This window comes from Caloenas nicobarica, chromosome 7 (assembly GCF_036013445.1).
Source record: "Caloenas nicobarica isolate bCalNic1 chromosome 7, bCalNic1.hap1, whole genome shotgun sequence".
NCBI lineage: Eukaryota > Metazoa > Chordata > Aves > Columbiformes > Columbidae > Caloenas > Caloenas nicobarica.
The window spans coordinates 25,565,764-25,581,775 of record NC_088251.1 but is presented as its reverse complement, the minus strand read 5'-3'; the positions used below and the strand labels follow the sequence as shown (position 1 = coordinate 25,581,775).

General features: G+C 41.1%; 2 protein-coding genes across 6 annotated transcripts in view; one reads left to right on the top strand and one right to left on the bottom strand.

Annotated features, from left to right (window-relative positions):
- The window catches only part of RPS24 (ribosomal protein S24), a 155,940-nt gene extending 144,635 nt beyond the window's left edge, over nucleotides 1-11,305 (bottom strand). For 2 of the 4 annotated variants that reach the window (XM_065638568.1, XM_065638567.1), the window contains exons 1-4: nucleotides 11,254-11,305; nucleotides 10,427-10,492; nucleotides 9,877-10,086; nucleotides 9,337-9,447 (exon numbers count right to left, since the gene is read on the bottom strand). In XM_065638568.1, the coding sequence (XP_065494640.1) occupies nucleotides 9,337-9,447; nucleotides 9,877-10,086; nucleotides 10,427-10,492; nucleotides 11,254-11,256 (390 nt within the window). In that variant the 5' untranslated portion in view covers nucleotides 11,257-11,305. Of the gene's footprint in view, nucleotides 1-5,363; nucleotides 5,473-6,285; nucleotides 6,322-8,447; nucleotides 8,466-9,336; nucleotides 9,448-9,876; nucleotides 10,087-10,426; nucleotides 10,493-11,253 lie in introns of those variants that run through there. The other 2 variants (XM_065638565.1, XM_065638566.1) reach the window with 2 other exon arrangements.
- A 341-nt stretch (nucleotides 11,306-11,646) lies between these two features.
- Nucleotides 11,647-16,012, top strand: part of POLR3A (RNA polymerase III subunit A) — a 35,910-nt gene continuing 31,544 nt past the window's right edge. For both annotated transcript variants that reach the window (XM_065639148.1, XM_065639147.1), the window contains exons 1-6: nucleotides 11,647-11,753; nucleotides 12,190-12,325; nucleotides 12,844-12,981; nucleotides 13,537-13,708; nucleotides 15,029-15,183; nucleotides 15,353-15,592. In XM_065639148.1, the coding sequence (XP_065495220.1) occupies nucleotides 11,710-11,753; nucleotides 12,190-12,325; nucleotides 12,844-12,981; nucleotides 13,537-13,708; nucleotides 15,029-15,183; nucleotides 15,353-15,592 (885 nt within the window). In that variant the 5' untranslated portion in view covers nucleotides 11,647-11,709. The remainder of the gene's footprint in view (nucleotides 11,754-12,189; nucleotides 12,326-12,843; nucleotides 12,982-13,536; nucleotides 13,709-15,028; nucleotides 15,184-15,352; nucleotides 15,593-16,012) is intronic.

The window sequence follows — 16,012 nt, the reverse complement described above, 5'->3', positions numbered from 1 at the left end:
CCCGCGCGCCGCCCCGGCCTGCCGCCGCCGGCTCCTCCCGGCCGCGCTCCCGCGGCTGGGCCGGCGGGCGGTTCTCCGTGCGGGTTTCCGGTTTGGTTGGTTTGTGCTGCCGCCGCTGTCCCGGCCCGGGCTCCCCCGGCAGAGCCGCCTCCCGGAGGGTCCGGCCCCAGCCCGGGCTGCTCCCCGGCGGCAGAGGGGCCGGCCCGCCGCGTCCTGTCACCCGTGCTCCGGGAGCAAGGTGGGACGGGTGATTTAGCTCGTCGTTTCGGGATAATAAAGCCGGGCCTGTGAAAGATGTGGCTCAGCTGAACTGCAGGTATCTCACACCCCAGCCGGGTCATGTCCCTCGACACCTCCTAATTGAACTGGAAATCTCTGATTATCTGAAATCCCAATTATAATTATTCTGGTGGCTTGTTTGTACAGATGGAAGCATACCTAAAGTTACGAACCCTGCATTAGTATAAACCTCTACATACTTTGTATGTTTTGCTTTCCATCTTTGTCCTGGTTTTGGCTCTGGGTGGGTTGTGAGGGCTGCCCACTTTTCCAGTGGCTTTGCCAGCAAGGCTTAGACACCATGGGGTAGAGATCTCTCATTTTTAAAGTGTCATTGAGTGTTAATGGGGGTTGGAAGGGGAAAAATCTTTTATCAGTTGGCTTAAAAGTTTTCCAGTGAGGTTCTGAACTTTCATTTGAAAACTCTGGGAGTTCACACAGAAAGGAAGGTTATATACTACCAGGATATATTAGTCCCTGGGCTCTGAAATAGATCGAGGTCTGGAGTGACGCACACTGACACTGTCACCTCCTTGTCAGTGTCCATTCTGAACGTCAATTCGGAGTTGAGGCTCTGAGTCCCCTTCCTTTACAGTGTTGTCAATTGAAAAATTAGAGCTGCATGCTAAGAGTAGTAGAGCATTTTCTTGCCTGAGTTGCTCCACGTGGCTTTTGAACTGTCTTTATATAGGCAAAGTGTATGCCGTCACAGCTCTGCCCGTGCAGCTCTGCCAGTGTTTGCTAGGACACCCTAGCAAAACTGAAATGTTGTAAATGTGACATGTGTTGCATGCGGAATGCAGAAGGTAAATGCAGCTATAGTAAGACCTATTTGCATTAGGAGTTTCTGGTGACAGCGTTACAGGCTTGTTTTTTGTTGGGCCATGAATTGTCTGTGCCGGTAGCACAGGTAATTGTATGCAAAGCCCTGATCAGAAGTGTGTGTCTGACAGGCAGACTTTGCTGTTTGATAAGCTGAGGAATCAGCTCTTTAGTTGCACTGTGGGCAGTGGTTGAAACGGGTATTCCTAAAAATGCTTGGATAGCTAAGCACAGCTGTTCAGAGAAGGGTGGATGTGTAAATAACACAGATGATACATTGGATATAGCCAGACTGTGTGTTACTCATTTCCGTGGAAAGAAAAATCACATCTGAAGCGCTCTCAACATGTTTTCCTGTCCAGTAATGAGGCAGCAGTGCTACGCTTCATGGCTGTGACAGAGCAGCTAATGGCTGCTAAATTAATTCCTTGGGAGCTTTGACACTGGGAGGAGGTGTTGAATATGACAATTGTGAAGTAAGATCTTTGTTCCTGAGTAGCAAATACTGTGCCATTTTCTCTTAATTGCTATCGCATAACTACAGTTGTCTTAACTGAAAGTAAAACACATTTCAGATGATCTTATAATCAGAAATTGCAGCACCAGCTATACAGGTGCTAAGTAATGATGAATTAGGCCTATGAAAATTCTATTAGCAAAGTTTAGGTAATAATACATTTTGAACTGCTCTTGTCTGCCATCTGCTTTTGCACATTCTGGCATTAGGCTGCGATTCCAAGCTTTTGTCTAATCATAAAAGGTGGAAATGTTTTGTTTTGTTATCTTAAGAAAAGCTGTGGATCTCCTGTAAGTTTATTTTCTCCAACAACTGGCCTTTTGTTACAGCACCAGTATCATCAGACCCTTGGTATAATCATCAGGGCGAGCCACTACATTTCTTAGTGGTTTGCTGTGCCCAGAAGATTAGTCACTGCTGCCTTCTTGAAAGCAACTGTTGAAAATAGCTTTTTGGGGGCTCTGAGTTAGGCTTGTGATTTGTGGCAGGTTTAGCTGTTCTTGAACCACCAGTGTTTAAGCAAATATTAAATATAACAGACTGTGAAGTGCAGTGGCACAGACATTGTCTAGTCATTCTTTCTTGGTGCCAAAGGAGATGTCTTCCTGAGAGACAGAGCAGGTGTTTGAAGGTGGCAACCTATACTATCTTAGCTAAAGCTGTCTCCAAAATGAGTCAAAACCTTAAATCAGTAATATTTGGTATTTTTATTAACCACAGGGAAGATTTTTACACCTTTTTTTCTTACTTTGGTAAAAAAACCCACCACAAAACAAAAGCTGACTGACTTAACAAAGATGCCTCGATACAGCAGAATATAAGCAAAGCTTTTATAGTCATAGTGCATCTTTCTTGTCTGTAGTCCTATAAAAGAAGTGTTGACAGACCAATAGCAAAGTGAAAAGTGAAAGTCATTACTAGGACAAACTGAAGAATAAACAGATTCCATTCAAGGCTGTGAGTAAAACAAGGGGTTCTGCTGTTGTCTGAGAAGAGCTTGTGTTCCCATTGAAGAAATGTAGAACTCTTCCCCTCATGACATAACTCTGAGACTGACAAGTTGTGCTGCCATGATAATGAGTTTCTCATATTTGAAATAGTTCAGAATTATAGGCACTGTCCTGCTACAGCTGGATGATCATCCCTCTCATAGCACTGAAATACACCTGTTGCTGTAAAGAAAAGAAAGAAAGGCATCTCTAGATGTATTTAGCTGGCTTTACTGTTCTGTGCTGTAGGAAAGAAAAGTTTGTAAAGCTTGAAACTTCTACGAAAAACTGAAATTTGGCCTACATCATGTATTCTTTTAAATTCAGTATCCTCGTGTTGTTTTACAAGCAAGCACTCTGCAGAATGATGTAGAATGTGGAATTAATGAAATTTTATTTTACAAACTTAATTTACTGGGAGAAAAGAGTATATTTCATAAACTCACTTCTCAAGTGTTCCTGTCTTGAAGTTGGAAAAGGTGTCACGGATATAACTTTCAAAATTCAAGATCAAATATGTCTAACTAAAAAATAACTAAAGAAACCCCTAAACTCTTTTTTTTCCTCCTGGATACTAGCTGTGTAAATGTAACTTGTCTTCTGAGAGTCAGACAAGCTTTTTCTCTTAGGCATGCTGCTGATAACACTTTTTAATATCTGTTTTTGTCACATCATTAGCAATGCTGAAGTTAACCCTTTATTCTCAGCCGCAGTGGCTGATACTGGCCCATGAGGCTGCAAGAGACCTGGCTACCGAGAGGAACCCTGAGCATTTTCACTTGGATCATTCAGTTGTCTAGGATTGTGGAAACATGCATGAACAGGATTGCATTTGTTGGGAAGGACATAATCCTTTTTACATATTTGCTTTCTAGAGTAAAAATCTACATGCAGAGTGGTTTTTAATAAGAGAAATACTAATTAGCTCCTTCTACAGGGGTCAGTGGAAGGGAACACTGAATATTGCTAATTTCAAATAAAGCACAAGAAGCCCTGATTTTCATTATCTTATTTTGTCATAATGACAGCACATCAGTAGAGTAAAGCCAGTCCCAAGAAAGACACATTATGTTGTGTATCTCTGGGGAAAAGCACTGTAGGATAAGTTATGTCAGTGCTGTGTTTCCATCTTTGAAGACACCTATGGATATTGATATAGTAGTTTCATGTCAAGCACTCTAAAAATGTTTCCCTTCTTCAGTGTTTTCAAGAGCTGAAGTCAATTATATACTTTGTGGTTTACTTCCATTCTTTAGAGTGCCTAGGCCTGAAAAGACTGTGTATTTTGCTTTTTTATTTTTTAACAAACCTCTAAATCTAGCACAGTGCAAACCTGTTGATTGCAAATACAGAATGGAAATTCTTTCTTCATTTCTTATCCACTGATACTAGAAATTTGGTAATTTTAATAGTTACTCTTATCCACCAAAGGCAGTGGAAAGATTTTTGGGTTTTGGCAGCGATAGCTCTTAGGCAACAGACATGCTCATACATTTACCAAATGAAATCTGTCAGCTGTTTATCACAGCGATGAGGTGTCATGAAATAGGTTACGTAGCTCTTGTTTTTTTCCTGCAGAGGATTTCCAAAGCTGCTCAGGTTATTAAGAGTGCTCGAATCTTGTTGCAAGTAATTCAGACTTGCTTTATTCTGTCGAAGAACCTTCCAAAACATCTTCTGTAGTTGTGTATTAAAAAAAGACAAGACAAAGACTGTTCACTGAGGCAGCTATGAGTGGGGACAGTGTTCTGATGGCTCTTCTATAGTGAGTTAAGGAAGCTGAGGAGAAAGACTGATTATTTGCCTTCATCCAGGATAACATTTGAAAAAATCCCCAATTCCAGGCTTCACATTACTTAGCATGTTGAAAAAAATTGCTAAACCAAAGAGAGGACTTAACTAAATATGTATTTGGCATTGCAACTATATATAGTTGAAGACGATTATTATAATGTGTGTACACAGAGGAGATACAGTTAAACAGTACGCTAGTTCTGAAATTCCGAGTTTTGAGATTTTTTTAATTTGAAAACTGATTGATCTTTTATGACCTTATTTTTTATTGTTGCTTGAAAGTCAGTTATCTTCTCAAATCATAAGTAGTGCAATATTGAAAACAATAGGAATTATTACAAACAAAAAGAGCAAATCCTCCTGAAAATCAAACGTTGTCTCTTGTATAAATTTATGGGAATCATACATATATTTACTTCAGAAGACGTGTCTATTTGCTCAAATTATGTCTGGTATTGCTTTTTTTCCTCCAATTTGTTTACAGACTTGTAGCTAAGCTATTAAAAGAGACAAAGAAACAAATGGCCACCTAAAAAAAAAAAAACCACGAAGCCTATACTTTATAAGAAATTAAAGAAATTACTGCAATTTTTCCTTTGTTGGAGCACTAGAAAAATTGTGTGAAAGTAAGCAGCTTTGAGTGTATCTGTCTACATGTTGTGTTCTCCCTTCAGCAATATTTTACAGGTCTATATAATAAAGGCAATCAAAGAAGCGCATCTCAAAAGGCCCTTCCAAACCACAGTGTGAACACTAGATGACGAAATCATGCTGACCTCCACAAACCAATGCTGCCTGCTTGGAATTAGGTTATACTACTATCCATGGAAAGCTCTGATTCACTTCAAATTGATACTCAAAACAAGATTTGTTTAATTATGAAAAGATTTTAATACAGTGCAAACAGTGCACCAATCTTGAATGTCACGAACTTTACAAAATAGTAGCTTTCAAATCAAAACTAAAGGGCAAACCAGCATTTTATTGACATCGTTTATTTGATGTTAAAGCCAGATGAGAAGCTTCTTTCCAGAATAATTCTTTCTATACTTCCTCACAGAATAATGTAATCTGTAAAGGAAAAGATAGATCAGTGTCACATGATTAAGACATTCTTTTTACTTATACCTTTATAGAGCCTGAAAAACTAGTTCCCAAAGAAGTCAGGTGAACCACACTGGCTTTCTTAGAAAAACATAAGGTTCAAAATCTCACAGTACTGTCATGTGAATAAATATGAGCCTAGATTACACCCTTTCTGTAGAGGAGCTCCACAAGCTACAATTGCTTTACTAGCTTTCCGTTTAAGACATTACACTCACTACATCAGCTCCCAGACAGACTGTTTAAGGTGCTTTAAAATGAGTCATTCACACCATTGGTAATAAACCCAGAGTTTTCTCTGTAACGGTTACTGCCCACAGCACATCCAACTCACTTCAGGTTTCTGCAGCAAAGAGATATAGTCTAGGACTTGTCTAAAAATTATCAGGTTTGTTTATAAGGAATTTACTTGAAACAATATCTCTAAGAAAACAAAAGAAATTAGTCCTTGAAACAGAAACCATACTACTTTAATCTATTTAACACAATAAAAAACAAGGTATGCTATTCTTTCTTTAGCACACCTACCAAAGGAAAAAGGTAAGCCTTGTTTACAATAAGACTAAATAAGCAATAGTTTTAGCAACAGTAAATCTGAACTGTCTGTTATTTCGGTCTTTATACTAATCAGGTATTTCATGTAAGTGGAAGTCACACAAATTAGCAACTCAGTAGTAAGCACAACAGTCTTTCTTTGTATAAATCAATACTAAACCTATGTTATCGTCGTGACTACAGGCTACTGCATGTCTACCATTACGAAGAACTCTGAAGTCATACCTGTTGTCCATTTTCCATCTGAAGTACGTTCATTTACTGAAAAACAAAAAGCATTCATAAGATAGTAGTTTTATCAAAGTTCTACTACTGCAGAAGATAGAGCTTTGAGGCTTTTTATTGACATAGTATGCTTTTTTCAACTACCACAGGGAAACACGAAGGAAAATCCCAAAATCTTTACTGCTACAGAGGCTGAAGACTGAGATTTCATGCATTCCCTCAAACTGAAATGGGACCTAACAATAGTTGTTTAGAGCTCAATACTCAGAATGCAATTGCATGTTCAATTAGACCTACAGGCTACAATAGTTTAAAGCGCTTATCCACCCACACTTCTGTTTGATCAAGTTTTTTTTAAAAAAAACATTTCTGTTTAGAAGCTCACATGTGAAAGGCTGTCAGAAACTACACAACTAAAGTTGTGACATTAAAAGGTAAGGTGGGGATTTTTTGCATTTGCTCTGAACACAAACACTGAGCGGCATCCATAACTACTTGTTGCAAACTTTTGTATGATCTCAACTAACAATAGTGCCACAGAATATATTAAATAACGCAAACTACTTTAAAATACTTTTCTTGAAACTGCAGTGAAAACAGAATGGGAATTCTGAAGGAGTGAGAATATAAAGGAAGCACCAAAGAAAACTTTTAACAGTCAGGCATCAGCACAGTTGATGTCTGACTTAAAAGTTCAAGAAAAACTATTCAAGTATGAGTCGTCATTTCAATAGTTTTCATGACTACATGGCATGTAACTCTCAGAACAATACAGAATTGCCTGAAGATGTCTCAGAATCAAGTGCCTACACTTTTCTGAGATAAACAAGTTTTCACAGATCGTGTAGTTGTACTCCAAAACATAGTCCATGACTCCTATTAAAAATTCCACGCTACACTATTATGTTTAAACATGTATTTTTCAAGACAAAGCTTTAAGACAGAAGTGTATCCCACAAGCTTTTTTCTGTGATACAACACAGAACTCTACTAAGTTTTCCAGAAAGCACATAAATTAATGTCTTTAGTTTCAAGTCTAACACAAAGATTAACAAAACTGGTGAACAAATAAGATCTAACCCATGTATACTTATCAACTAAAAGATCATTTTAAACAACATAAAAAACCCCCCTCTAACCCAAAACACCATTTGCATACTACTGAGATCACACGCTTATTTGAGAAGTGCTTGATCCAGAAGTCACATCTGCTATACAATTATATATACCAGCACAAAATCCTGGTCTTGATTTCTAAAGTGTTCATATGCTTTACAAGAATTTCTATGAACTGGACAGCTTTAGTAATTCAAGTGACAGTCAGTTAAACATTTTGTGTTAACACTGAAAAAAAGCTACCTTCGAGTGCAAAATTCTTGAAGGGAAGAAGTTCATCCATACTACCGGTACCAGTGCAACACTAAATGACTCCCTTGACATTCACAAGAAGGTGTCAGTGTTACTACTATACCAAATACTTACTCATGCTGTTATACTGTAGACAATTGTAGGACTTCATTATTAAAACAGCATTAAAGCAGAAAGGTAAAGGGCTGCAAATCTTGTCTAGCACTTTGTAGTAACACTGGCTTCCTTCCATCCAATGCTAACAAGAACTTCACTTATACAGGAAGTGAAGAATCTAATTTCATGAAGCAATTGCTATGGTTTGTGTCTCAGCTTGGAATACTGCAGGGCAATAGTGAGATGCAGTTTAATGCTGACAGCTGTGTCTTTTCCAACCACCGTCTCAAATGCACAAAGCTGTGATGTGACTTAGCTTTCATAAAGACACACAACTACTTTCACACAAAGGTCAATTTACACATGCAATTGCACTGTACTACTTTGAATTGGAACCAGGTGGGGGGTTTGAACCAATGCCTCGAATTGACAGCATTGAGTTTCTTTCTTCTCATTCAGAATTTCTTATTTTAATGATGTTTCACTACTTCCAAAAGTCTTTTGTTATTAGCCAAATTTCATTTTTAAGTTGCACGGAATAAAGTTCATTCTGTACTTACTTGAACCTCTACAGGACAGAAACAAATTTAAAACAAACATGCACACATGCAAGGCAGTACAGTGCTTTAACTAAAAAGATAGACATGTCTTTCAGTGATGTATAACTCAGTCACCACATCCATGCTTATTTTCAGTACCTGCTAGATACTTCATTTCTGATGGAGAATTCCAAGAGGGTAGAAAAAAGCAGAAGTGAAGATTACTAAAGTTCACAACGTCAAAGCACTTTAGCAGCTACAAAGCTAAGTGTCAAAACCCATTGCCCTATCTTCCCTCATTAAAACACTCAAAAAAACCTGCTTAGCTGTACAGCTTACTCAGTATTTTTCAGAGAACAAAAAGCTGCTATGGAAGATGTCTTCACATGTGGGCTATTCCTCAGTTTTGGTGGGGTTTTTTGTTTAAGGATAGAGGAACTCTGTCTCCCCCCAAGCTGCACATCTGACAAGCTTGTATGAAGTTCCAGCCCCATCACAGGAAGTTCCCACCAGGAGAAAAGACCCCATTATCTTGGAAATCAGTCACTTAAGCCCAGGATAAAGCTGGAATTCTACCTTATTTCTATTTACATACTGGCCTCACTGCCTACACCACCATACATCCTTAACAAAAATCTCCTCTATAAATAACACCATAAATAACAGTAACTTCGTGGAGTAAGCATTAGATATTAAGGTAGTCTGAGTAACAGGTGTTAAAAATATCTAATTTGTACATTGCAAGGCTGAGTTATGAAATTAGAACAATACTGTTAGGTTTATGAAAGTTTAGTTCAAGTGACATGTAAGAAACAATCACGTAAGAAGCATTGTTTCACATCATGTCAGCTAAGCTTGCAGCAGTGAGGAGCAAAACAAAGCTACTGAGCTGGTAAGAAGCTATACAACACCATACAGATTACCTTCTGATATCCAGTAGAACAGGTGAAAGAAATGGAAGAAAAACAATGTTATTCTGTTGAAGAGTTTCTAATCAACATTTAAAAGGCAACACAGTCACTTTAGCTTACAGATATTCTCATCCTACCTTTTTGCCAGCACCAACATTTGCCTTGGCTGTGCCCCTGACTTTCTTCATTCTGTTCTTACGCTCCTTTCGCTGCTTCCTGGAAGTCTTCTTCTTTTCATACAAGCCATGCTATTAAAGAACAGTTAAAGTTGCATTTAGTTTCAAACAACAACTTCTAGATTTCTTACTGTTTCTAGACTCTTCAAATACTGTTTGAATTCAAGGCATTAGTTAAGTAGTGCGACAAGTTCATTAATTAATGAATGACTGAACACAAAATGTAAGCACTAGAGTAGCATATGTATCAGTCTCATCTCTTATGCTTCTTCAAGATCTTTGGTAGTGGTTAGTTATATATTACTGCTAAACGTCACTGCTAACATCAATTTTGCCTTTGCAATTCCCTGTAATAGAAAATATTGCCCTATTTTGCCAATGCATAAACTAGCCAGTCCTATTTTAAGGCCTTTTACATAAGCTTTCATACATGTAAATCATGAACCACTAAATACTTCAAATCTATCCTAATTGTTTTCAAGTTCCCAGAACACAACATACCCTGGCAAGCCTGTGCTTTGGTTCATTTTTCTTTGCATAGTCCAGAGAATCGTAGATCATGCCAAAACCTGTTGTCTTGCCACCACCAAAATGAGTTCTGAAGCCAAAGACGAAAATTACATCAGGGGTTGTCTTGTACATTTTTGCCAGCTTTTCCCTGATTTCTGTTTTGGGGACTGTGGCCTTCCCAGGATGAAGAACATCAATCACCTAAAAAGGAATTTTTTACAAGTTATACAAAAACAAGAGAAAGTCAATACCCAGTACAACAGCCAGGTGCTACAAAGCTACCATGAGCCTAACACTTAAGCTAACCCATTTCAGCAGGAGAAGGTATTATTAACTTGATACCAAAGTTTCCTCCTTCAAAAGAGAAAACAGCTCACTAGCTCACCATCAGGATTCGCCTTCAGCATGCACCAACACATTTGAACTAATAAGTTCTTACAAGAACTCCAGAGATTTTAAGGGCACTTATAACAGCTGAAGAACACTTGCAGCCCAGAGCCAACAGACAAATAATTAAAGGCAATTTTCTGTGTTCTTTTACCATCTGCTTGCGCTGAAGCAGTCTGTTTGTCATGAACTTCCTAGTTCTGATGGTCACTGTGTCATTCTGCAAGAGAAAACAGAAAGTAAACGAGAGCTACACATGCAATCCAAATTAAATAAATGTATAAGTGACGCAGAGTACAGCAACAGTCAGTGGCCTCAAATGCTGACAGTGAACTCACAACTCAAGTTGACTGGTCCTACAGAAAATACCTCTCAAAGTACAATGAAAAACAGATAGACTCATTCCCAGATTCCAAACACAGCAATACAAGTACCGTACAGCTCTGAAAAGCTGAGGCAGCTTCTAATGAAACAGATGGAGCATCCCAGGTACTACAACAGAAGTTTAGCAAACTTAACAAACCTTTACGTTACAGTTTCCTTAATATAGGAGCTTCCTTAGAAAACCTACACGTTACTGTTTCCTTAAAGCTTCCAGGCAAGAGCCGCCAAGAGCCGAACAGATGAGCATTATCTACAGCATCTCCCTAACGCCCTCAGAGAAGAAGTGCGAAGCGGCACGTCCTGCCCAGGCCTAGGGCCGCTCTCACTGACCAGCAGCAAAGCGGCCGAGCACAGCAAGCACCGCCCCCGCCCGCACCCCGCCGCTCGCCGCCACCAGCCGGCACCGCCGCGCCGGGGCCAGGCCGCAGGAGCCCCGGCGGCCGGCGGGAGGACGAGCCCGCTCCGCTCCGCTCCGCCATACCCGCGCAGGCCGCTGCGGGCAGAGCGGCGGGGCCGGCCCGGGCGGCGCGCGGCCCCGCGGGGGCAGGATGGCGGCGGCGCGGGGCCGATTGTCGCGCGCCAGCGCCGGGCACTCACCATCGCGGCGGCGGCGGCCCCGGCAGCGAGCGAGCAAAGGAAGGAGGGGCTCCGCGCAGCCAATCATAAAGCGGCGCAGGGGTCCTTCGCGTCGGGGCGGAGCCGTGCGCAGGGGTGTCCTGCCAAGAGCCGGACGTGGAAGAGGCGACGAGGGATGGCGTATGTGTGCCTGATGGGCAGAGTGGGGCTGCGAGCGCGGCGAACTCTGCGCAAGCAGGCTCAGTCCCCGGCCGGGCGGCGGCGGGACTGCCGGCAGGGACACGGCTCCGCCGGCATCTTTCGCGGGGGGGCCCGGGAGACGGCTCTCGGAGGACTCCAGCCGTGCCCCAGCAGGGGGCGCTGCAGGCAGAGCCCGCTCTGCGCCGCCGCCGCTCCGCACAGCCCGGGGGGCGGGCTCTGTGGCGCCGCGTGCAGGCCTGCGGCGCTCTGCGGGCCGCCAGCGCTCCCGCCGCCGCGATGGTGAAGGAGCAGTTCCGGGAGACGGACGTGGCCAAGAAAATGTGAGTGGGGCGGCCGGGGCGACGCCCTGTGCGGCGGGAGGGACCGGGGCTGCGCGGCGCCCCGCGCTGAGGGTCCCGCGGTGCGGCCGCTGTGGGGGCGGCCGGGCAGCGGCTCAGCGGGCAGGGGCTGGCGGGGCCGGGCTCAGGCCGCTGGCGGGGCCGGGCTCAGGCCGCTGGCGGGGCCGGGCTCAGGCCGCTGGCGGGGCCGTGCCCCTGCGCCGGCCCGGGAGCGTCCGTAAATCCCCCGCTGTGACCGGCTCACCGCGCAGCAGTGCCGCTGGTTACGCTTGCCCTGAAAGAGCCCACTGCGGATACAGTGTGAATCAGTTCACACCTCTGCATTGCCTTTAAACGCGTGTGTGTGGGCATGTCTGTAGTTATAAGCATTTCTGCAAATATACGTGCGCGTACCTACGTGTGAAACTCCCCATCCTAGAAGCCACATCTGTTTTGGCATGAAGTCTCCGGAAGAGATGCGTCAGCAAGCTCACATCCAAGTGGTCAGCAAAAACTTGTACAGTCAGGACAACCACCACGCTCCGCTGCAGTATGGAGTACTGGACCATCGCATGGTGAGAATCGTCTTCTTTTTTCAAACCGTTTTTGTAGAATTATTGGAAGTGGCTAAAAGTAAGTTGGGATGACTGAAATGTACCGCTCATCCAAAACATGTCTCTTCTTGAATTGCATAGACCGTCAGTTGCAGTGACAGCTGCTTTCTTCATGCATTGGATGGTTCAGGAAAGTGTTCTTTTGAGGCAGGAGATCTGTTCTTTCTGCCTAGTTGTTGGGAGAACCAGACCGAGCCATCAACAAAATACCATATTGTAGATTAGCAGGCTGCAGATCTGTTGCAAAAGCTGAATGAATTAATGTCACTGCTATCAGTAGGGTCTGTGTGAAAGACATTTTTCTTAAGGAGTGTGTGTGATGCTGCTGACTTGCTCCTGATGCTGGGAAAAAGGAGTAAGTGCAGTGGGTCTGCTGTCAGCATAGCTAACTAGCTTAAGAACTGTTGTATTTTCTGTGTACTCAGTTGACTATAGCTAAAACTTTTTTTTTCTGTGTATGTGTTCTCCTCGTCCCAAAGGGAACCAGTGAAAAAGACCGTCCCTGTGAAACCTGTGGGAAAAATCTGGCTGATTGTTTAGGACATTATGGCTACATTGACTTAGAACTGCCCTGTTTTCATGTTGGATACTTCAAAGCTGTAATAGGCATCCTACAGGTAAACACAGTTATGATGTGTTGTCAGTTTCTAATCTAGAAAAAATAAATTATCCGAAAAGAGGATGCTTGAAAGAGTAATTGAGAAGACCAAAATATGATTGTATTATAAATTTCATCTTTATCCATCTTATGCTTTGTAAAAGAAATGTATTTAAATACCCGTCTTAGTGATGTAAATACATCCATTTTATTTTATATAGTCTCAGGTTAAGTAATTTAATCTGTTATTTTTCTGTAGTAGTTTGAATTAAATGTATGCAGTATAACTTGCCTTTTAGGACATTCTAGTAAATCAAAGCTCTGTTTGCTTTGTACCTGGATTTTTAAGATCCTGCAGAGCTTAGATAAGGATTTGCCTCATTGACTGTATCACTGACTCTATTTTTTTTAATGTTCTTTTCTGTGTATTACAGCATATGAATTGGTCTTTTAACCAAGACCACTGTGTTTCATTTAAAAAATTGTGCTCTGTTGAAGAACTTAAGTTATAGTAGATGTTACAACTCTGGATGTGTCTGTTAAACAACTGTGTTTATATGCATTTACATTTAAGATGATATGCAAAACCTGTTGCCGTATCATGCTGTCAGTGGAAGAAAAAAAACAATTTTTGGATTACCTGAAGCGGCCTGGCCTTACATATCTTCAGAAGAGAGGGCTAAAAAAGAAAGTGTCTGAAAAGTGCCGGAAGAAAAACACTTGTCCTTATTGCGGTGCCTTTAATGGTGAGTGTTGGCATTAGGAGTTAGTGGTAGTTGTCTGCTGTGATTGTTTTTACCTTGGTGGCTGTGATAGGCATCAAACTCCTGAATATCCTTGTTCGTTCCACAGCTACTGGATATATTCTCTGGCCTTTACTAAGAACCTGGTAATTTCATTCTTAATGCCAAGGATGTGCTTTCTCACATCTCATTTACGTGGATAGAGACATTGTCCTACTTGCTTGTTTTCTCTGATGTGCTATCTCTTCATGGCAGTAACCAATATTTGATACTCGAATAACGGAAAAAAAAACGCCATGACTTTTTAATGTGTTTTTAAAAACACTGGGAGCTATTGTCAGTGATCAATACCTTAACTTAGAAGCATTTGTAGACTTTAATTTTGATTTAACTTCATTTTTCATCATTGTGTTAAGTTATCTTTTTTAATACTAGATGTGTTTGTCATCTTCTAAGAGGGTATGTTCTGGAGTTTGGCAGTATTTGAGCTGTGATGATCTTGGGTTACACGGGACTTTGTTCTTCAGGGAAGAGTATCTTAATAAGATTTCACATTTGTTTTTCAAAATACATTTTTTTCTTTATGTACTCTGAACAAGTGGTACTGCTGTTAAAGGACTTTCAGTGTTACAGTCATAGTGCATAGTTAATTCATAACTCAAAATTTTACGTTTTTAATTCATGAAAATTTTGGGTTGTAATGATCAACAGCCTGAATAAATAGAGAGCTGCTTCATTATAAGTGCCACATAAACTTGTGGGGGGCACAAACAATAGGCATTTACAAAATCAAGTGGTAGGTCAGCATACTTCACTAAAACCAGAGTTTGGAAAGCACTCGGACTAATCTGTGGAAGTTTTATGAATACTGCTACCTGCATGACACGAAAACAGTTGTCGGATTCTTCTTACAATTATTTTCTAAAATTACTTTAGAAGGTAGTGGAATTATATATAAATGGCACATCCTGGCCCTGTTTTTAGCGTGTGAACTTCTACTTTAAAAAAATCTCCGCTGTGATGGAGGGGAAGCAGAATTAAAGTGGGGGCTCAACCACCTGCTTTCAGCTTCAGAAGCTTCATCATGACCTGGGCAAACCAAGCCAGCCACAGGAGGGGACATCGCCTGAGTGTCTTCTGTGTTCCGAGGATTTAGGAAACTGGTTAATAAAGCTGATAAAGTTTTCTTTTATTTTTGTGTTCACTGAAGGTTTACCTAGTTTTAGAACTGTAGCTTAACTCATTTTTAAGGCTTTTATTTGGTGGTTGGTTTTTTGTTTGTTTCATATTGGTTTTAAAAAGAACACATTTATTTGCTTGCAGGAACTGTGAAGAAGTGTGGTTTGTTGAAAATAATACATGAAAAGTACAAGACTAATAAGAAAGTGGTAGATCCGATGGTATCTACTTTTTTCCAGTCCTTTGAAACTGCCATAGAACATAACAAAGAAGTAGAACCCTTACTAGGAAGAGCTCAGGTGAATTTAATTGTGACTTTTTTTTTTTCCGCTATTTTTTGTGCTTGAAATAAAACTCCTTAAAGGTTTTCAATGTAACAGCTTAAGCCTTGTGGTGATCCAATAGGGGGGAGGTGTCGAAACTGTTACATGATGGCTTGTTTTTCCCTTTCTCCAATGGATTCTGTAGGAAAACTTAAATCCTTTAGTAGTATTGAACCTCTTCAAAAGAATCCCAGCAGAAGATATCCCTCTGCTCCTGATGAACCCAGAAGCAGGGAAACCTTCGGATTTGATCCTCACGCGACTCTTAGTGCCTCCGCTGTGTATCAGACCCTCTGTGGTGAGTGACTTGAAGTCTGGCACAAACGAGGATGACTTAACGATGAAGCTGACAGAGATAATTTTCCTCAATGATGTAATAAAAAAGGTGAGTCATCCTTCAAGCTCTTGAAGACTGTTACCTTTGAAAAAAATTGTTTAGAATTGAATAGAGCAAGTCTTTTTACTTTGTCTTACTGGTTACAATCTAGCAAGCAGTCTGTACTGTACTGCTGTGTTGTTTGGGATTTATTGAAAGAAATAGAGAAACTTTCTTCAAATGGAGCTGCCTGATTGGCTGCTTGCAGTGCTTGCAGTGCTGAAGATCTGCTGGTGGATCATGGGACATGTTTTTTCATTTGAGTTCTGGTCTGTAAACTCTTCTCTCTTTCTCTCTTTTTTTTTTTTTTTTTTTTTTTCCCCCCCTCTCTCATGACTGTACCGCTTTTTGAGTGATCACTTAAAATTAAAACATTATGCCTTTTGGGTTGTTGGTTTTTGTTTTGTTTTGGTTTTTTGTTTTTTGGTT